Below are 22280 nucleotides of genomic sequence, written 5' to 3'. Positions count from 1 at the left end.
AATATAACCGGTTGAATGGTAGAAACCCATATTCATAAAGAATGTAGCATGGAATCACAACACCGTAAAATAACTCTCTAATGCACTTTGCCCGTGACAAGAGAAACGTACACAAACTAAAAAAAAAAAAAAGTCTGACATACCGGTACTTTCCCCCACAGCACGCTGTGTGGTTAATGGCTATAACTTGTGAGAGGTGTGTATGCAGAGTTGGACGACACAGAGGATGCTCATTGCTCACTTCACTTCGTCAGTCATCTTGCAAGAATAGACCGTACAAAAACGAATACCACTGCAAAACCTGCTCACCGGACCGGTTGTTTACTGACGAGACTTACTGAGACGAGCAGTGGCGTCTCCATCAGCTTAGCGTTCAGCAGCAGGGCATGTCTGGGCACGTCAGGGCAGTGACGGCAGAGTGAGGGCACGACCGACCAGGTAGATCTAAATTATTATTTTGTTTTATTTATTATTATTTTGGGCCACACAGACACACACACACTCTTTGGGGGGAAAAATCACTTTGACAAAAGGGCACTTTGGGCATCAAGGGGCAAAGGGGCAGGTGCTCCAGCACCCTCCCCCCCTGCACTTGCCTGTTTATATCCACATTTCAGGTTTGTCCTATTTCTTTAGTTGACCCTGAATGTTTCCTCTACTAGAATGTTCTGTTTGTCCAGTGAACTGAACACTAAACTGAATACTATCCACATGCTGATTTCATCAGTACAAGTTTCTTTTACAGTATTACACACTGCACTCACGTTTCCATGGAAACGGTTCCTGTATTTTTATTCATGTAAAACAACTGTGAACCATGAAAGAATTCATACACGTTTTGAAGAGAACAACTGTTCAACTGATAGACAACATATTCAGCAAGATATGTTCAATCATTAATTGTGAAAATTGTAGATAATTGTACTCATTTGCATATATGTGCTAAAATATTTGCAAATTATTTAAAAGAATGAGAAATGATAATCTGTTGTGAAGCAGTGGCCAGTGGTTTGGAGGTTTACACATGTTGTTTAGAAAATATTCATTATCTTTTGAGAATTGTGGCAAAGCAATTGAGAAAAACTGTAAATGATGAACTGATGGTGGAATTGTTTTGAGTCCAGTTTGAATCACTGAATAGTTTCATGACATCTTTTTCTCTGGTGTCTGGTGTCTTTTCTCTCTCTCTATTTGATCTTCTATCATCTCTCCAGACTCTGTCAGGCTGCTGAATGGGACTAGTCTGTGCTCAGGCAGACTGGAGGTGAAGTCCAACCAGTCCAACCAGTGGTGGTCCTCAGTGTGTGAAGCTGACTTTGACCAGCAGGATGCAGAGGTGGTCTGTAGGGAGCTTGGCTGTGGGGCTCCTTCAGTCCTCCAGGGGGCGCTCTATGGAGACGTGGGGGCTCCAACGTGGACCAAAGAGTTCCAGTGTGGAGGCCATGAGTCTGCTCTCCTGGACTGTAGAAGCTCAGGCTCAGATCGAAACACCTGCTCACCTGGCAAAGCTGTTGGACTCACCTGCTCAGGTAGAAGAGGAGCTGCAGCTTTGATCTGGTTCATTTCTGTTCTTATCAAACTCACTTTGCTCTTTGACTGACGACTCTCTTCTTTCTGTTCAGAGCCTGTCAGGTTGGTGGGAGGAGCCAGTCGCTGTGCTGGAACACTGGAGGTGAGACAGGGAGACTGGAGACCAGTGGTTGGCTTTGACTGGACCCTGAAGGAAGCAGCTGTTGTCTGTAGAGAGCTGGACTGTGGCTCTGCTGTTTCTGTAGGACGGAGAGAGGAGTCCTCAAGAAGATCTGTGTGGAGGATCAGGTCTGACTGTGTTCATTCTGGATCCACTCTGAGGGAGTGTGCAACATCAGTCTCCTCTTCCTACATCCTGAATCTCACCTGCTCAGGTAAGCCCCTCAGTGACATCATCTATGACATCATCTATGACTGTGGTTTTCAAACTGGGGCATGCCGAGTAGGGCCCTATGATGGAATCACATATTTTGACAATGAAAATGCAATCACCTGTAAAATGCGGAATTTCATTGAATTTATAAAAGTCTTGGTTTTCTCTAATATATATATATATATATATATATATTATATTATAAGTGTTGGTCGAAAGAAATGAGAAAAAACACGTTGAGAGTCTCTACTGTGTTTTAGTGTAATTAACAGACAACGCTTCATCCAGCGTCTCTCCTCTGTGTCAGAGGGGCGGGGCTGACACTCACACACACACACACACACACACACACACACTCACACACACTCACACACACACACACACACACAGTGATTGATAGTCATGTCGAAGATGTTTATGATAAGTTTTTTCTGAGTTTTGTCATCAAATGACCCACAAGAATCCATGTGATGAGCAGCTCCACACACAATCTGACGTTAGAAACACTGAGAAATGACCTGATTCACAACTGATAGTGAAACTTAAATAGCGGCGAGTGGATCGACAGACGCGCTGACTTCAGACACGGTGAAAGTCCATAAATGATTGCACACACATTTGCATATTTATGCACGTGTTCATGGTCTCTGAATAACAAGGAATTATAATAAAACTACTAGAATGTTTTAGGGCTGTTGGAACGAACTTCTGGAACCGAATATAATTAGAATAATAAACAAATCAGTACTATTGGAATGTATACATGTATGTAATGAAATGAGTATATGTTTTTTTAGAAACGTGTTTTTAACACTAGGGAATCTCGTCCTCCTCGTCTTGGCCTGCCCACATAAACGGATGCTTTTGACACATGAAGTCTGATGAACAGTAAAGTTTTCTGAATCACAATCTCACCACAGAAACAGCGACAGCAGCTCACGCAGAAATAACGGCGTGGCAGCGCTCCGTGAAATGAAACAAAGATATGGACGGAGCTCTAGAAGCGATGACGTCATGACAAAGATGCATGCAATTTGGTTGTTTTACTTTCTTCATTCTTACTTATCTAGAAAGCTGTCAGCTGTTGGTAATTCAACATATTCAACATATCTGCTGAATGCACCAAGATATCTGTATGAGAGAAACCTCCACGTGTGCTGCTTCAGGAGTCCTCTGGGCCGACCACCAAGCAGCCTGAAAGGACTCCTTCTTCAGCTCCACAGATTTCTGAGCCGCTGGTTTCCACCAGCAGGTTCTTTGGTTGCCAGTCTAGTGTTGTAGTCAAGACCGCATCAACCGAGACCAAGACATTACCGAGACCAGAGAGTACCGAGACCGAGACAAGACCAAGACTTTTAGAGGTCGAGACCGAGACAAGACCAAGACCATATATATCAAAGGAAAAACAACAAAATGGGAGTTTTTTTTAAATAAATTTAATTTAAGTTTGCTCTTAAATAAATGCAACAACAAAAACAATCTTTGTGCTGTTGTTTTCATAGCAACACAATGAATGAAATAAATCTCAAGTCATAGGCTGTGTCCGAAATCACTCCCTACTCCCTATAAAGTGCACTATATAGGGAGTTCGCCATTTTGTAGGGGTGTCCGAATGTGTAGTGAGCATTACTATTCCCTACTGCACTCAAAGTTTCCCACAATGCATCATGAAAAGTAGTGTACAGCCGATGGTCACTAGCCGAGCAAATTTTACCATAATGCATTGCGCTGAAAGACAAATCGCGAAGGGACGAGAGGAGAGAGAGCAGGAAAAAGCGGAGGAAATATGAATAATCGTACAATAATAAATGTTAATATTTAATATATGTATTGCAGAGCAGATCAAGACGACACAAACGGCCAAAGTGTGATGTTTTCCTTTATTTACTTTAAAAAAAACGCGATATATATTAATTATTTATATATGACTTTGGGCGAGCGGCGGCCGGCCGGTGAGACACCCGATTTGGTTCCCCCCCAGTTCCTGTTCCCCTTTACGCCGATTTACTGACGATCCGTGCGTAGTTGCTGTGTTACCGTACGTATTTACGGAAAAAACCGCAACGTGAAAACAGCTGGATGTACGGAAAGCGAAATAGGACAAACCTCACACCAGGCTGTGCGGCTGTAATGTGCTGCGTTGATTTTAGCGTCACAAAACAACTAGGCCTATATTGTGTAGGCTACTGTTATGTTACTTATTACATTAAAGCAAAAAAAATGTAAAGGTATTTGCTTGACCAGCCATTGGTTGGTCATTTGACAAAGGAATAAGATTAAAGGACAATAATAGGGGAAACAGTTTCCATCAATGATGTATTTATTAGGGCAGTTTTAATCGCATATCGTGTTAACTCATAGTTAACTCGCAATTAATAACACTTTCAAAATTCTGTTTTAAATCAACTCCAATTGAAGTTAAAAGATTAAAATTGAATGACACGTTATCAGTCATACAAAATGTACCTAATAACCAAAATCTTGGCCAAGTGATCTTCAGGGAGTTTTCATTTCATTTTGTTGACTTTGTTTGTTGATTGAATATGAAACTTACGGAACACAACAGATTTGGGAATTGTAAACAGGCAGTTAATTAGTACAATTGTAAACAAACAGTTACAAGTGTAGTTAACAAACAAATGATTTCTGATATGAATGTTGACATTCTGTGGGCAATACCGAGTTAATTCGCTCTTTGTATAAAAATAATAATAAATGAGAAGGCGAGTTAATTCGCTCTTTGTAAAAAAATAATAATAAATGAGAAGGCGAGTTAATTCGCTCTTTGTATAAAAAAAATAAAGATTGCGTTAACGCTTAACGCATTATTTTCCCTGAAGGCATGCCTGGCATTCAAATATGCCTTCCATGGACGGCTTTCCCACACACTCAGTGTGCAACAAGCCCTCCAACTCATACGACCACAGTTGTCGTTGGTCCATGCACTCGAATACGACCTCCTGGAGCGTATTGCGGAGATTCTTCCGCAACGATAGTAGTGGTTAAGGTTAGGGTTAGGTCGACGTGTGGGGGGGGTCTCTGCCGATGATGCACGCGCGGGGGGGGGGGGGGTTAGCGCGGGGGGCGCGCGGGGGCGCGGGGGGGGGGGGGTAGCGCGGGGGGCGCGCGGGATGGGGGTTTAGGGGGGGGGGGGGGTTGCGCGGGGGGGCGCGCGGGGGCGCGCGGGGGGGGGGGTGATTGACGGGGGGCGCGCGGGGGGGGGGGTAGCGCGGGGGGCGCGCGGGGGCGCGCGGGGGGGGGGGGGTGGGGGTGGGGGTGGGGGGGGTTAGGGGGGGGTGGGGAGGGTGTGGGGGGAAGATGTCGTGGAATCGGGGTAGGTTTAGGTCGACGTGTGGGGGGGGCTAGAGGGCGCGCTATTTTGAAACGTAACATATGGTCGTAATTCGGTGCTTGACACACGACCTATGTGGTCGTTTTCTCGAGGAGGACAGTCTGCAGTGTGGAACCATCGTTCGCACCTATCACAAGCAATCTGCAAATAAATAAAGGTAGAATTAGGCTGGCTTATAAATATGTGCTGGTTAATAAGGGCTGCACGCCAATCCTATAGTATAATGCTACTTACCCAAGTCAGGTTTTCCATATCATTAAAGGTCTCTGCCTCCCCACAAAAATGACACAGGTCACTCAAGTCATCTACGAATTAAGATAACTTTTGTAAAGAATTTGACAGACACGGGAAGCAAAGTCTAATAGGGTCAGGTTACACCATTATCCCTATTCAAGCCACTTGGTGGAGCGGTAGGACTCGCGACTAACACACTGACACAGGTTGAAATCCTGACCTGTGTGCCTACTCCTATAAGGAAAGGGCATTGATTAAAAGATTTGAAGTGCTTACCAGATTGAGTGAGGATGGTGGTGGCTATTTCCATCCTTAGATTATTCACAGAGGACGGGGGGAAATTGATGGATGTTGTAGCATCGATGAGGTGTTCTGCAAACTGAAAGTGTGAGAATGAGCCCATAATTCACAGGTCCCATAATGCGTGATATAGCGTTTACACCTGCGATATCATTTGCCATGTAATATAGCATACTTTCAAAGCAAACACCCCACAAGATATTGTGTCCTGCTGGAGTGGGTGTTTCAGAGTGTCACACGTCCAGTGAGACACGTTCACGGCCATTCTTCTCATCAGGGCTCTAAAGAAAAGTTTGTTAAGTTGTTACTAGTGAACTAGTAAAAACCAAATATCACTGCTGTAGGAAAATATAGGCTACCTCGTTGTCTCCAAACACCTTTTTATCTTCACTGGTGACTCTCCTAGAGAGTCCAGTAAAATAGTTTTCTTTTTGGATGGATACATGGCCTGGGAAAATATATATGGTAATAGGATTGTAAAAGTATGTAGGCCTTTTTACATTTTAATTTAGGAAAAGTCCTGGGAACTCCCTTCTTTGTCACATACTTACAACAAGAAACCAATGGTGGCAATCATTCACAATGCCTAGAATTGTCTCATAGGCAGAGGCATCCAGCTGAGAAAAGCATCACAAATAATGAGTGTAGGTTAATTATAGCCTTTAAACCCATCATTAAGCCCACCTTTTCACCCAAACAACCCTCAACATCAACTATATGATAACTGGTGGCTTGCACTTGCAGCACTGAACAAATAAACCCTCTTCTTTCAATCTCAGAGCCGAGAACACCACCACCACCAACACCATTATCATGTTTCAGCACACTTTCAGTTTGAGATTTTTTTTCTGCCACATGGATGTCATGGCGAAAGTGTCCAGGTGGTAGGCTTTTTTTTCTGCATGCTGCCTCACCATTATTTTAAGATACGAATTGATTACCTACATCAACATTAAAAATGATTAAAACTTTGCAGGTGAAGCCATAATGCCTTTGGAATTCAGGAATATGTACCTCGGACTCCAATTCCTGGCCAGGGCCCAGCTGGAAGATGTCTTGGTAAAAGACCTTGTAGGGCCCAACCTTTGCCAGTAGCACTTGGCTTTTATTGCCATTCCAGGCATCCATGATACCTGTAACACAGAGCACAATTAACAAACAACAATAAAGAGTTTTTAAATAAAGGCCATTGTTGGGTATGTATCACTTACGGCTGCGCACAAGATCGTATGGGATTACTGGGTCCAGTGTACAAGCGGCCTGAGACGGTGAAGGTGCAGATGGTGCGTGAACTGTTAGATTAATTGGTGATTTGGGTGAGGATGGAGCAGGTGGTGAGTGGTAGGCGGGTTTATTTGAGAGGTCAAGCGGTGTCGGTAAAGGTGAATGGGTGACTGAGGGGATAGTGGGACTGACAATAAATGTTTTTTTCATTGGGGGTTCTTCTGGGGATGTTTTCTGAATTCGATGAGGTATGCGCGGTGCAGGATCAATGAATTGTTTCAGATGGTCGGTGTTGATTTTGGCGTGTTGATTGCCGTTATCATCTACGAGGTCTGCACTTTTCCCATCTATTTTAGTGATGCGATATGGTCCAAGCCAGGTACGCTCCAGTTTTCCCCCTTTCCGCTGCTGCGTTCTAATGTTTTTCTGCAGGACCCTCTGGCCCACAGTAAAAGCAGACTTGAAAGGAATTTTCTGCCTTTTTTCCTGTTTTTTCACAACGCTGTTTCGAACCATGGCATCAAATGTTTCCTTTAACGCTATGCCTGCAGATACGGCTTTGTTCGCCACAACATCTTCCACTGAGCTGTCCACCTTTCCAATAGAAAAATAAACAAAGATTAAGAATGGAATTGGAATGCTGAAATTACCTGACACAAGTGAGACAACATGCCATACCGTGAAATCCTCTGCTACTTCGCATGGGTACCGTGCCTCCATACCAAACATCATAAAGAAAGGAGAGAACCTGATGGTGAAGTGTGGCTTCGTTCTGAGGCCAAACATCACGGCATCCAAGTATAGGTCCCATGTGTCTGGCTTTTCACCCACAAGTTTGCATAATGCTCTGTATAGACAGAAGGAAATAATTGTCATCAGTCATCATGTTTTTTTAAATGACACCAATATTGTTGACAAGCTAATAGCTCTTCTGCAATCTATTTTGAGTCATTTCCTAATTACAGCTTCACCTCTGAATTGTTCCATTCAACTTTTCCACAAGACCATTTGTCTGTGGATGGTACGGAGCGCACAGACTCCTCTCCACATTTAAAAATGTGCAGATGTTTGAGTTGAGCTGTTGAAAAACATGAAGAGTACAATTTAACCACAGATGTGTTTTGTATTGCATAGAGTAGTAGGTACATACAGCTTTCTGACCATGAAGAGCAGTGCTGGTTTATACACCAAGCCAAAATTGACTAACCTCATTCACAAACTCACTGCCCTGATCGGTGAGGATGCGTTGCGGTGCGCCAAACTTATAAAAGAATTTCATTATGCACTGCGAGACCACCTGTGCCCTTTTGTTGGGTATGGCGTAGACTTCTGCCCATTTGGTGTAGTAGTCCACCATGACACACATGTACATGTTGCCATCTTGGGTTTTAGTCAGTTTTCCCACCAAGTCCATGCCGACCAACTCAAGTGGGTGGTCAACCTGAAAATCCCCAAATATATATCATTGTTATCACAAAGCATGGATGTTGTTTGAAAGTATTCAGTGAAATGAAAGGCTTAGTACATACATGAATTGGAATATAATCTGGCTCCTTTTTGATGGAGAGCCTACTGTATTGGCATTTAGCACACTGTGAAACCTGGTGGTTCAAAAGTAGACATGGGAAATAAAGTCTAGGAAGCAAGAAAATATATGGATGAGCTCAATCTACTATACAGTACGATTAAATAATTCCATTTACCCATTTATCCAAGTCAACCCCCATTCCAGGCCAATAAAACCTGGCGGTGACTGCATATTTGGTCTTCTGGGTTCCACAGTGGCCTCCATGGGCACTATCATGGAAATCCAGAAAGATTTTGTTGGCCTCCTCCTCCCCAACCACTACTTTCTTACGGACCTCCATGTCGTTTTTGCATGATACGTAATACATTGTATCACCTATTGAAACAAGGTTGTTGTCAGTAGAATACAATAAACACTTAATTTACTCTGATAAGCAATCGAGTTAGAGATCAGGGAATTATTAGGTAGGCATAGCGTTACAATGGCTTACCATCAAGCAGAAAACGGGCGGACCGTCTACGAATAACATATTTCTGCTCCTTCGATATCGCTATGGGATAGGATCCGTTTTTTTTGTAATTGAGAATCTCATTGTACAGTTTTCGGTCCATTGTCGACTCTTCACCATGAACTTGAAATTCATTCAATCGTCGTTTCCCAGCTCATGTACAACCTTCCAACGTGAATTTATACACGTTGCGCCCATGGTATTTATTTTTATTTTTTTAATTATTTTTTTATTATTTACAAGTCAACAGATCCCAGGCGTATACTCAGATCTGACATATTACAAAAGCAATTAACTATATTACATTAAATACAATGACTCATAACATAAGTAATAGTATATTTAAAGAACAGAATAAACAATAATAGAAACAATAAAAATTGCGTTTTCGCACGCAATCTCTTACGCAACTCGTCAAACTTTTTGTACCACTTGGCTTTCTGTAGATCCACTTGTTTTGGGTTGGTCCTGTGGGCGGAGTCAGATAACATTGCATTTCGAGGGGGAACAGGAATTCCAAGGGGGAACCAAATCGAGTGTCTCACCGGCGCCCGGTGACAGGCTGCAGGGGCCGGCGACAGTTGGCGCTGGCCGGCGGCGGTGGTGGCCGCGGCGGCCGGTGATAGGCGGCGGTTGGCGGCGACAGTTGGCGGTGGCCGTGGCGGCCGGCTGGCGATAAGCTGCATTAGCCGGCGACAGGCGGCGGGGGCCGTGGCGGCCGGCCGGCCGGCGATAAGCTGCAGTGGCCGGCGACAGGCTGCGGTGGCTGGCCGACGAGAGGCGGCGGCGGGGTCTTCGTCCGTCAAAAACCGTCACTCAAACCAAAGCGCCGTATGACAGTCTGAAAACTATAAAGATGCGGAGATGAGGGACAGATTGTGGCGAGCGATCGCCGAGGAGTTTGGGATCGGGGACGGACTGCAGCCTGTTCAGGTCTGGTGGATCGCGGAGATGTGGGGTGCCGGTAGTGCTGCAACCTGGACCCGATCGGGATCGTTGAAAATAAGAAATAGCAGTGAGGACGATGTAGTGATCGTCACATTATTGAAAATTATTTTTTTCTCAAGAAATGAGACGGCCACGGAATCCCCTTATTGCTGGAGGACTCGTTCTTTTGGTTTTGTAAATTTTCGCAACGAATATGTATTGAAAAATAATTATCCTGGTAATTTCTCTGCGTGAGCGGAATCTGACATGTATTAATTATGCGTCAGGCCAACGTCATCAACGGCGCCGAAAGAAATCCCCCGAGTAGTGTCCGAAAGTGTTTTTTCATTTTGCCTTTGAGTCCACTATATAGTGCCCTCCATAGAACTACCCTATATAGGGAGTAGGGAGTAGGGAATGATTTCGGACAGACTTTAAAAGAGGCGTCGTCTCCACGTGCGCAGGAAAAAAAAAACAACACTCTGTGCGCAGGGGGTGTGTCACTCTCTCACACTGACACCAGGCAGGTTGCAGCTGCAGCTGGGGGAAATCGTTACACTACCAATGATTTTAAGTTATGATTAGCTGTTTTGAGAAGGTCCTTTTTCACTCTTATCAGTAAAGCATGGACAAAAAGCCTATCAGCAATGGTCTCGACCGGTCTCGTTCAAAAAACCCGAGGCCGCCCGGTCCGAGACCGAGACAAGACCGAGTAAAAATGCCGTCGATACCAAGACGAGACCAAGAACCTAAAAAAATGGTCTCGAGACCAAGACCGATCTCGAGTACTACAACACTAGTTGCCACCATAGCAGGCACCAAAAGTGGCCACAACTCTGAGCAGCTCAGTCGGGGGCTCGTCAGTATCTCCACCCCCACGTGGAGTCCTTCACCCTGAACACCTCCTTACAGGGCTCCAGACTAACTTCATGCATTGGTTGCACTGGTGCGCCTAACTTTTTTTTTTAGGTGCACCAGCACAAAATTCAGGTGCACCCACACTTTTCATTGCGTCGCCTTTAACACCAAAAGATCACCTTTTCATCGCTCTCCTTTTACATAGTGACGCCCCCTTATGGCCTAGGTTAACTGCAGCACCATCAGCACCCAGAGCACCCGTTTTCTCCAGCCAATCTGCACACTGATGCCCAAACGCAGCAAATGCTTGCTTTGTGGCAGCATAAATTCCTCAACCTGAGCAGGTTCCTCCATGTTCAGACATTGTGGTTATTCTGTTGTAGTCCAGCTCTATAAATATGTTTGGTAACAGCCGTACTCATGAATAGCACTTGTCAGCTGACTGGAGATGACGTGTGATTGGTTGATGTAAGATGGGACAAACTCCTCATTGGTTAGTGAAGTTCAAGTTTCTCCTGACAGACAATTTACCAGTTTAGTGGACGTTAGAAAATACTCCATAGTACATAATGATATTCATGGTATATATGCTGACACATTTAGACAGTTGAATGGACTATTGTACATGTGATGACTCACACCATGAAAGAATTCATACATGTTTTGAAGAGAACAACTATTCAACTGAGAAGCAACATAATCAGTTTTGATCAGCAAGATATGTTCAATCATTAATTGTGAAAATTGTAGATAATTGTACTCATTTGCATATATGTGCTTAAATATTTGCAATTTGTTTAAAAGAATGAGAAAAGATAATCTGTTGTGAAGCAGTGGCCAGTGGTTTGGAGGTTTACACATGTTGTTTAGAAAATATTCATTATCTTTTGAGAATTGTGGCAAAGCAATTAAGAAAAACTGTAAATGATGAACTGATGGTGGAATTGTTTTGAGTCCAGTTTGAATCACTGAATAGTTTCATGACATCTTTTTCTCTGGTGTCTGGTGTCTTTTCTCTCTCTCTATTTGATCTTCTATCATCTCTCCAGACTCTGTCAGGCTGCTGAATGGGACTAGTCTGTGCTCAGGCAGACTGGAGGTGAAGTCCAACCAGTCCAACCAGTGGTGGTCCTCAGTGTGTGAAGCTGACTTTGACCAGCAGGATGCAGAGGTGGTCTGTAGGGAGCTTGGCTGTGGGGCTCCTTCAGTCCTCCAGGGGGCGCTCTATGGAGACGTGGGGGCTCCAACGTGGACCAAAGAGTTCCAGTGTGGAGGCCATGAGTCTGCTCTCCTGGACTGTAGAAGCTCAGGCTCAGATAGAAACACCTGCTCACCTGGCAAAGCTGTTGGACTCACCTGCTCAGGTAGAAGAGGAGCTGCAGCTTTGATCTGGTTCATTTCTGTTCTCATCAAACTCACTTTGCTCTTTGACTGACGACTCTCTTTTTTCTGTTCAGAGTCTGATGATGTCAGGTTGGTGGGAGGAGCCAGTCGCTGTGCTGGAACACTGGAGTTTAGACATCAGGGAGACTGGAGACCAGTGGATGGCTATGTCTGGACCCTGAAGGAAGCAGCTGTTGTCTGTAGAGAGATGGAGTGTGGCTCTGCTGTTTCTGTAGGATGGAGAGAGGAGTCCTCAGACATACCTGTGTGGTGGATCAGGTCTGACTGTGTTCATTCTGGATCCACTCTGAGGGAGTGTGCAAGATCATTCTCCTCTTCCTCCATCCTGAATTTCACCTGCTCAGGTAAGCCCCTCAGTGACATCATCTATGACATCATCTATGACAGCAAGGTTCCCAGTATGTTCCTTCCTCTGTCCCAGTGACAGTCAGTGGTTTCCACTGGACTGAACTGTAAAGTTCTCCAGGACAATGACGTCCTAGAATGTAGAGAAGTGGGCTGGTTTCTGGAAGCTTCAGACCCTCCATAGACAGCTGAGCTTCACCTGGCAGGACACACCTGTCTGTCTGTCAGACCTGTGACATCACTTCCTGTTTTGTGGGTCCATCTTGTTGAACGGAGGGTAAATGTGACCTTTCATCTCTCGTCCCTCATTTCCATCTAAAGTCTTACCAAACTCCTTTCAGTAGAGAACTACAAACAGGAAGTAAGACCATATAACAGCTGTGCTCAGGTCATTTCACTGGCTTCCAGTCCATTTTAGAATTGATTTGTTAATGTTAATGGTGTTTTTAAGACCCTTATGGTCTGGGACCCCAATATCTCTCTGACAGGCTTGTGAGGTACCAACAGGTGGTCTAGAACAGGCCGTCTGATTATTCCCCGACATCATGGTGGGAGAGCCTCGATGCTGTTGTCCTTTAAAACTAAACTGGAAACATTCCTTTCTAGCGGCACCGTCCAGGGGCCCGTTCCAGAAAGCAGGCTCCACCAACTCTGAACCGAACCCTGAACTCTGAGCAGACCAACTCTGAGTTTTCGGTTCCAGAACAGCTGTTCTGAATTAGTTCAGTCAACTCTGAGGATGTAAAGTCTGAGTTACGCGCGTGCCTGCCGACTCTACAAAGCCATCATCAATGGAGCTCCGATACTACGAATCACCATGGCAACCGGGAGAGAGTTAGGGATATTTTTATGTAAAAAACGAGGTCATCCTTAGAAAGCGGAGCAAGGTAACTGCATCAAAATAGAGACAGTTGGCGTTGCAGATAATCACTGCCTGACTTAATGTGTATAAATGAATGAAACAGTCGATTGATCTAAAGGTGATAAGTCTTTACTTACAGTCCCGCAGCGTGACACTGGTGTAACAGTTAACAACGCTGCCTACGGTGCAGGCGACATAGGTTCAACTCCCGTGGTTCACAAAGTAGCGCAGTGAGCAAATAATCATTTTCATATCGGTGTAATCCCCCAAGGCACAAAAAGAAAGTGGCTGCAGCCGAAAATTAAGCATAAGAATATTGCACAAATACGGAGACTAAGTCATATGATTTTAATCATCCATCCATCCATCGTCTACCGCTTAACCTGTATTCATGGTCACGGGGGGGCTGGAGCTGATCCCAGCTATCATTGGGCGAAGGCAGAGTTCACCTGGACAGGTCGCCAGTCTATCACAGGGCCGACATATAGAGACAAATAACCATTCACACTCACATTCACACCTAGTTATCAATTCACCTACCCCCATCCTGCATGTCTTTGGACTGTGGGAGGAAGCCGGAGAACCCGGAGAGAACCCACGCGTACACAGAGAGAACATGCAAACTCCACACAGAAGGAACCCAGGGCCGACCCAGGAATCGAACCCGGGATCCTCTCGCTGTGAGGCGACAGTTTTACCCACTACACCACCGTGCAGCCCTTGATTTAAATCATATTTCACATATTAAACAGTAAATATAAGCGGTGCCTTCGCCCAATGACAGCTGGGATCGGCTCCAGTCCTCCCGTGACCCTAAATACAGGATAAGCGGTAGAAAATGGATGGATGGATGGATATAAGCGGTTATTTCAACAAAGAAATGTCCTTTTTCAGAAAACTCCCGTTCGCAAAAACCTAAAGAGCTCTGCAAAGAATCTGGATTATGTCCGCGATATGAAATGTTGAAAATGTCGGAGAATATTGTTTAGATATGTGATTGGTAGGAAAAACTGTAATTTTCTCCTAAGAAATCAAAATCCTCTCCCAACCTAAAGCTGCTAGAATCTGTCCCTTCTGTGCGTACTCAACTTTGTCTATACGCTCGCTCAACTTGGCACAGCGTTACAAATGTGCCACAATAGCAACCAATCAGAGTCTTGGAGAAGCTCAATTCTGATCGGCTGTTTCGTCTCAAATCACAACGCTTCCATAACACGCCCAACGAGTGGGATTTTAGATTTCCAGCCGGCAGAATGGCTAGAAATTCATAACTCACCTTACGCTGTGGCGTATTATTGTTTTCACCATTTGATTCTGCCGTTCTGCTCTCAGTTTTTTTACATAATTTTTTCTAGTTTTATTCAGAACAATCCAGCCTCCAGGAAACATGTTGTTGCGCCTCCGGGGTTACGAGAAGGCGCTACGTGACCAATTTCAGAGAAAAGAGGGCTGTCGACACCAAATTCACAATTAATGTTCTTTATTAAAGACTGAGGCAGGGATGCTGTCGATGCCGCGGAGTGCGGGGCTGGCTTGAGGGGGCTGAGCAGTGGAGGTTCTAGACCAATTTTACTGAGGGGGCCTGGCTGGGGCCAGAGGTTTTGTCAGAGGGGCACATTCAACCCGGGGCGTATTATTAGTTCCGCCTTTTGCGTCGGTGTAAAGCGCAGAACTGATAAATACTGTATTATTCTTCGTTTGGATCTTCCTCTTTGAGCTCTCATTCTGGAAAAGAAGTGTCCAGATATTATCTGCTGGGTCAGCGCTCCTTCTTCATAATGACATCTGAACTGACGTTGGTTATAGGCTAACGTTATTACACAATTCAGTCACGTTAGCTGACGTGCTAACTAGCTGACCAGCTTTCCATTATAAACTTGTTGGAAAGGGTAACGTTTGGAAAAAGGAATCACGACACACTTAAACTTAATTTAACATTAAACAGTGTATTATATCGTTGGCAGATAATGAGACTTACCTCAAATCTAGTGTTGTGAAAATAAAAACAGTTAGCTTGAATATACGAGGAGAGTCTATGGGTTATATCAATAACAGCGCTTTATTAGCACAAATATCAGGAAAGCATATTCCGGCAGTTATACGTGCACGGACCTAATAGTCAGCCCAACATAGGGTTGAACTCACTCAAAAGGCGCTTACACAGAGTGCGCAGCTTATTTCATTGAGACTCCACATGAGTCTGATTGGCTCATTCTATAGATGCAGGCGGAGCGTAATTTTAGCATGCCGCGGCCTGGTTGGAGCGCTGGGTATCTCCACCCACACTGGCTCATACGGTCCATCCCTCCGGGTGCTGACTTCTATGTATGTGTGTGTATGTTGTCGAGATGCACATATATCATATACTCCCCCCCTGTGCGGATTCCGCTAAGGAATGTGTCCTATGTATATTGTTCGACCCCTACCCCCGCTGCTCTCTCGCCTGTGCCTGTGAGTGTGTGTGTGTGAGACTCAGTTTCTAACCCTCACAGTAGTTTTCCACTAGCCTGAACATCTGAGTCTATGTGTAGTAATTTAAAACATGTGTGATTAACTTATGTATTTACATTTTTCTCCACAAATCCCCCTTTTCACACCAACTAGGTGTGAACATTTTACTTAAAGGTACTCTTTTCCTTCCTCGTCTTCCATGTCCAGACTCCCATCCTCAAGTTCCTCATTAGCTAGTAGGGGCATCATATATTTTGGTGGGTCTTTTTCTTTAGTCAGTGCAGTTTGCACTAACCTGGAAACCATGTTTCTCAGACATGGAATGCAGCAGCACCCACAGGTGACTAGTATGGCCAGGAAGATGGCTATTGAGGCTGCTAAAGATATTATTACCGCTTTCCATTTTCCAAACACTACTTCCATCCATTTGGTGAACGGGTCATCGACCCCTGATGCTTCGTGCATTTCTTTGGAGAGTGCTTTTAGGTTTTCTAATGCTCGAGTGACTGAGCCATCTGGGGCCGTGTTATTGGGGATTATGGTACAGCAAAGTTTTCCGAACATGGCACAGACACCCCCTTTTTCAGCTAGGAGCATGTCTAGAGCCATTCTATTTTGCATAGCGATGATCGATGTGGGTGCGAGCTGCTCCGCCAGCCCTTCCACTGCATCCCTAGTGGCATTAGCGAGGCGCAAAAGATTATAGTGGATATAGTTAATGCGGTCTACGTTTTTATTGGGGAGTATCCAGAGAAAGATCGATTCGAACCCTGCCCCTACTTGATTGGCCAATTTATACTCGTCTGGTACGCCCAGAGGGATGCCTATGGCGTCCACGTATGTGGTCCCTCCAAATGGGTCTTGTAAGGTTGTGTCCCTCTTAACCAGTATATGTTTTCTTCTTCGCCGGACGAGGGCGTTAGGTCCAGAGGGGTTTTTTATCACTCGACTGCCTATTAACGTAAGGGGCATCCCTAGTCTGACCATGGCGCAGGTGCCTGTGGTGGAGTCGGCCTCTACTCGAGAATAGAGACGCAACCCTCCACAATAGTAAAACAGTCCCGCTCGGGCCCATGGTCCTATAACATCCCCAGATGTCGTCCTATTACACCAATCTGAGGGTATGTTTCCCACATTAACTTTTGGTTTGCTGCTGGTGAAATTGAAACACTGATACCTGGGTTCTTTTCCTTTTATGGCGGTAAAATAGCCGGCCTTAGTTTTATTATCAATGGGTGGGAAGACTGATGCCAGGGATTGACATCCTGAGGGTGTGGCTTTTCTGGTCAAGTTCATCATACATTCATAACCTACTTTGTCTTTGTCTGGATATAAGGGGGCAGGTTCGACGAACATGGCAGGACGCGCAGCCGCGCATGCTACACATCCCGTCATGTTCTGGCGCTTAGCATTATCCGTAATCCACCTTAACCAAATGTTACTTTCTCCGAAGCCTGTAGCCATTTTTACGACGTCTAAAGGAGTTAATTCTGTGTAATCCTGGGTCATCACTATCGGACTGGTAGTGGGCGGCTTTAGGGCAGTGGAATTAGCTGTGGTCGTATTCGTCGAACTACCTTTACTAGTGGGGGCGTATTTGGGCGGGTATATGTTTACTTGTATTCCTCGTATCTGGTCTTTTCCGGTGACGTCTACTCCTAATGCGAACCATATGCGATTTTTTCCCGTGGAGCTTGCCTTAATGTTATTGATAGAGAGAGTGAGCGGATTTCCGGTTGGACTGAAATCTCTTTGGAACGAAATATGGTCCCAAAACTCGCTGTGTGGGAATCGGGTAAAACCGGACTAGGTCCCAGTGAACTTTGTTACTAGATACCACATGGGACAAAATGGCTGTGAAACCATCGAGTACCCAAACCCATGTTGGAAAGCATTCCCAGTGTCCTTGCAGCTCTCCACTATTCGTGGGCTATGACACAGATAGACATCGTAGCCCCGCCAACTTGCTTGGGATTCCCCGCAGTCTATCACGGAGCACAGGTCGAATGTGAACATTGTGGTATCCCCGGCAGTATAATTTAAGACTATTTTAGCACCGCATGCGACTTCGGGGATCTGGAAAGTTTTCGTTTGTTCCCTTTTGGGACGGGTTAGGTAAATGTTGGTGGAATTGTCTCGCTCTTTGTTTATTAGTTCGAGTCCTAGTAGAAGGAGTATTACCACCACCCCGGTTGCACCCATGATCACGGTGCACATCGTTTTCCCCCATGTGAGATAGTCTGCATATCTCCACCTCCGTCTTTCCTCCGGTGCAACAGACGGATCTCCGGAGAGTCTCCTAAAACTCCTCTGAGTCGTCATTTTGGGCCAAATCTGTTCTCACTTCCTGGAGTGAGCGAGTAGGTGGTGATGCTGGGGCACAATGTGTCAGGTGGTGCCAGGGATCTCCTGCTTTTCCCTTGACCTGGACCGAGTGTGAAGTAACCTCCTTCACTTCGTACGGACCAGTCCACCTGGGGTCTGTCCACTTTCTTTTGTGAACCTTGACCCTGACCCAGTCTCCTACTTTGACTATCGTCCCCTGCTCTTCGGGATCCTTCTCCTGTGCCTTCTGCACCTGTATTGAGAGGGCTGAGACAAGAGATATTAGTTCTCTCATGTAGTCGGATTTCTCTATCTGACACACATCTAAAGGAGGTATATGTCCTCCATCACGTGGCGGGCCAGGCATTGGCCTTCCCGTCAACAACTCATGGGGCGACAGGTGCGTGCCTCCCCCTTTTGAGGTTCTCATGGCCATGAGAGCCAAAGGGAGGGCCTCCAACCATGTCATCTTACTGCCCGCACATACCTTGGCTATTTTAGCCTTCAACGTTTGATTCGCGCGTTCCACCAGTCCCTGGGACTGTGGATGGTAGACCGAACCATAACTGTGTGCAATCCCCAGGAATGCCTCCACTTCACTCAGCATCTGATTGTTAAAATGTGTCCCGTTGTCTGATCTGATACGTTTCGGTACCCCGTATCTGGGTATTAGCTCTGTTTGCAACCACTTTATTACTGTCTTCCCGTCTTCTCTATTTGTGGGGATTGCTTCTACCCATCTTGAAAATCTGTCTACCATTACCAAGATGTACCTCTTTCCCTGTACTACGTTCTCCTGTCCCATATCTGTATAATCTATACTAATATCTTGGAATGGTGCGAGAGGTACGGGGTAGGATCCCATGGGCGTTTTGAATGGTTTTCTTGGGTTGTGGTTTCCACACACGTCGCATTCTTCGCAGTATAGTTTTACCATGCTGTCTAGGTGTGGGTGCCACCAGAGTGCTGAAATGTTCAACAGTGTCTGTCTTTGTCCTTCATGGGTTGGTCCATGGGCTTCTTTTAGGAGGGTCGCTACTAGTTTTGCTGGTGCCACTATCCTTCCATCATGTGATCTCCAGAGACCTTCTTTCTTTGTGGCCCCCTTTTGTGTCCATGTCGACCATTCGTACGGGCCTGCTTGTTCTTGTATCTTTTTTAGGTCTTCTTCCGTGAGCTTAGGTTGGGGGGGCGTCAGCCTGAGTACCATTTGCTTTGGCTGATATCCTCCTGCCTTTTTGGCCGCCTGATCTGCAGCTTCGTTTCCTTGACTGATCCTGGTGCCTGTTTTCTCATGACCTTTGCACTTCATTATGGATACTCCTCTTGGTAGGGTGATTGCTTCCACCAGCTCTTGTATTTCTCTTTGGTGTTTGATTGGGGCGTTGCTGGATGTTACAAATCCCCTCCGTTGCCACATAGGTGCATCTACTTGTGCCGCCCCATGTGCGTAAGCAGAATCTGTAAAGATGTTCACCGTCTTTCCTTTGGCCAGTTTCAAGGCTTCGGTGAGCGCCTTGACTTCTGCCATTTGCGCTGAGGCAGGTTGTGGTATTACTTCTGCTTGAGCGTCTCATGTCTTCCATTGGGGTGTTGCTGAACCACTGCATATGATGCCTGGTTCAGTCCGTTTTCTCCTCTGTAGCAGCATCCGTCAGTGTAGAGCCAGAGTTCTGCTCTGGGATCTATGTCATTTTTCAGGTCTTGTCTGAGCTTACTTTCCTTGACCGCAAGTTCTTCACATGAATGTGGGGTTCCTTTCCCAAAGTTTCCAGCCATGTTCCTTTCGGCTGCGACAAAGGTTATACAGTATGTGGCCTGGTGCATTCTCTTTGAATCTTGGTTTTTCTGGCCATGCTGAAAGTAAACTCCTTACTTGCCAAAAACACTGCAACTCCATGTTCAGTGTGGACCTGTAATGGGTGACACATCACTACATGTGCTGTTTTTTGGAGAGCTTTTGCTACCGCTGCAACATATCTGGCGCACGTTGACTGTCCGGTTTCCACTGCGTCGAGTTTTGAAGAGTAGTATATCAACACATTCCTCTCTCCCCCTTTTTTCTGATACAAAACAGCATTTAAAAATGCATTTTGTTCAGAAACATCCAAATGGAACACTTCTGTGTAGTCCGGTGAGGTGAGTGCAGCAGCTTGGGAGAGTACTTGTTTCATGTCAGTGAATGCTTGTTCAGCTTCAGAAGTCCAGGGTAGTCGTTCTGTGAGGTTTCGAGCCCCTACCTCTTTGATCATTGTCCGCAAAGGTTGTGTCCGATTGGAGTAATCAGGTATGTGGGATCGGCTGTAGCCCGTTAGTCCCAGAAATGACAGCATGTCTGCCACCGTGGTGGGCTTTGGATGGTGTAGGATTGATTCCCTGTGGGCCGTAGATACTCCCAATCCTGATGCCGAGATTTGTCGGCCTAGGAATAGGACTTCTTCTCTGCATAGCTGCACTTTTTCTCTCTTGACTTTGTAGCCCTTTTTGTGCAGAACTGAGAACAGTAGGGCAGTGGCCTCCAGGCAGAGGGTAGATGTTTCTGCTGCCAAAAGAAGATCATCTACATATTGGATGAGCACAACCCCTGGTGGCCATTGGAGTTCTAGTAGGTGTGCTTTTAGTACCTGATTAAAGAGACCTGGAGAGTCCCTGAACCCCTGTGGCAACCGATTGTAGGTGTACTGTTTGCCCCCAAACGTGAAAGCAAACATGGCTTGTGATGGTTGTGCCAGTGGAACACTGAAGAAAGCGTTTGCCAAATCTATGACAGTGAAGTATCGAAATGCTGGGCTTAAACTCGTGAGTGCTACGTGTGGGTCTGGTACTGGATGAACATCTGGAGTCGTTACATCATTTTTAGGGCGGAAGTCTTGTACCATTCTCCAGCCCTTTCCCCCTGCTTTCTGTACCGGTAATATGGGAGTATTCCATGGGGAGTGGCACTCGTATATTACCCCGACGTCCAGAAGGCCCTGTATCGTGGGGGCAATTCCCTTCATTTGATCTTGGGTTAGAGGATACTGCCGTCGATAAATAGGAGGTGCATCTGGGTCTTTCAGGGTGACAATTACTGGTTGTGTTTCCAGGGCTCCTACGTCATGGGGGGTTGTAGTCCAAAATCATGAGTTCACCGCATTCAAAACCGCTGCGGCTCCTGGGTGGTCCGTACATGGGAGTCCATGTTGTCTTGGCAGTGGTATGTGTTCTGGGAGGGAGACATCCGTGGTATGGGGGCCCGTGAAGCACCACATATTTTCTTCTTTAGCCTTCAGCAGATCGGGTTGTGCTGTTTGTTCCCATGTGAGGGTGGTTGCCCTCCTGACCATGGGTCCCAGGCTCCGTGATTCCTGTCCGAATCCTACGGCCAGGGTTACATGTGGAGCAGCTGAGGGGCCCAGCCGATACCAAGGCAGTAGCCACGAATCCAGAAGCACCCTGGCCGCGACTCCCTCTCTCCCGCAGTAGATATGGCTGCATACAATGGGAGGGTGTAGATGAGCCATGTTTTCGTCCCAGTCTTCGGTATAGGGGCTATCGGGATCTGACTCCACATCCATGGTGCAGTGTACGTGATCCAGCGGCGTTTTGTATGGGTGCAGGGCGAATATGCGTGACTTCAAAAGGTTGAATTGGTACTGTATTTGTGGGGTCCTTGGGCCATTTTCCAGGAGGCGTAGGCAAAACACCTCTTGATCCGCCATGAGGGGTTCATATGCTTCAGGTGCAAGTATCATGAGTCTCACTGGGTTTTCGGGTGTCGATGGTGGCGGGCTGGTTGTTACATGTACTCCGTCATTGTTCATATAAATTGTTAGTCTCATTTTGCACATTAGGTCTCTTCCCAAAAGATTTACCGGGCACTTTGGTGCCAACAAGAAGGAATGTGAGATTTGGTGTCCCTGATATTCCACCGAGAGTGGTTCTGAAAAATACTGGATTTGTGGTAAACCCGTCACGCCCACCACCGATTGGGTTACATTCGAAGGTTGTTGCGGTGTTGTTAGACAAGAATAGGTGGCTCCGGAATCAGCCAGCATGGTGTGTGGCCGCCCATTAACA

The 22280-nt window shown here is 45.8% G+C and overlaps 1 protein-coding gene across 1 annotated transcript in view; it reads left to right on the top strand.

The window, feature by feature from the left end:
- LOC311009666 (scavenger receptor cysteine-rich type 1 protein M130-like) overlaps positions 1–22280 on the top strand; it is a 94421-nt gene that overhangs the window by 50197 nt on the left and 21944 nt on the right. Inside the window, exons 5-8 of the mRNA XM_084003998.1 lie at positions 1215–1529; positions 1623–1904; positions 11884–12198; positions 12292–12582. Of these exons, the coding sequence (XP_083860124.1) occupies positions 1215–1529; positions 1623–1904; positions 11884–12198; positions 12292–12582 (1203 nt within the window). The remainder of the gene's footprint in view (positions 1–1214; positions 1530–1622; positions 1905–11883; positions 12199–12291; positions 12583–22280) is intronic.

Source organism: Eutrigla gurnardus, assembly GCF_963514095.1.
Source record: "Eutrigla gurnardus genome assembly, chromosome: 24".
Lineage (NCBI taxonomy): Eukaryota > Metazoa > Chordata > Actinopteri > Perciformes > Triglidae > Eutrigla > Eutrigla gurnardus.
Note: the sequence above shows the minus strand (reverse complement) of the source record. Positions and strands in the feature narration are given on the sequence as shown.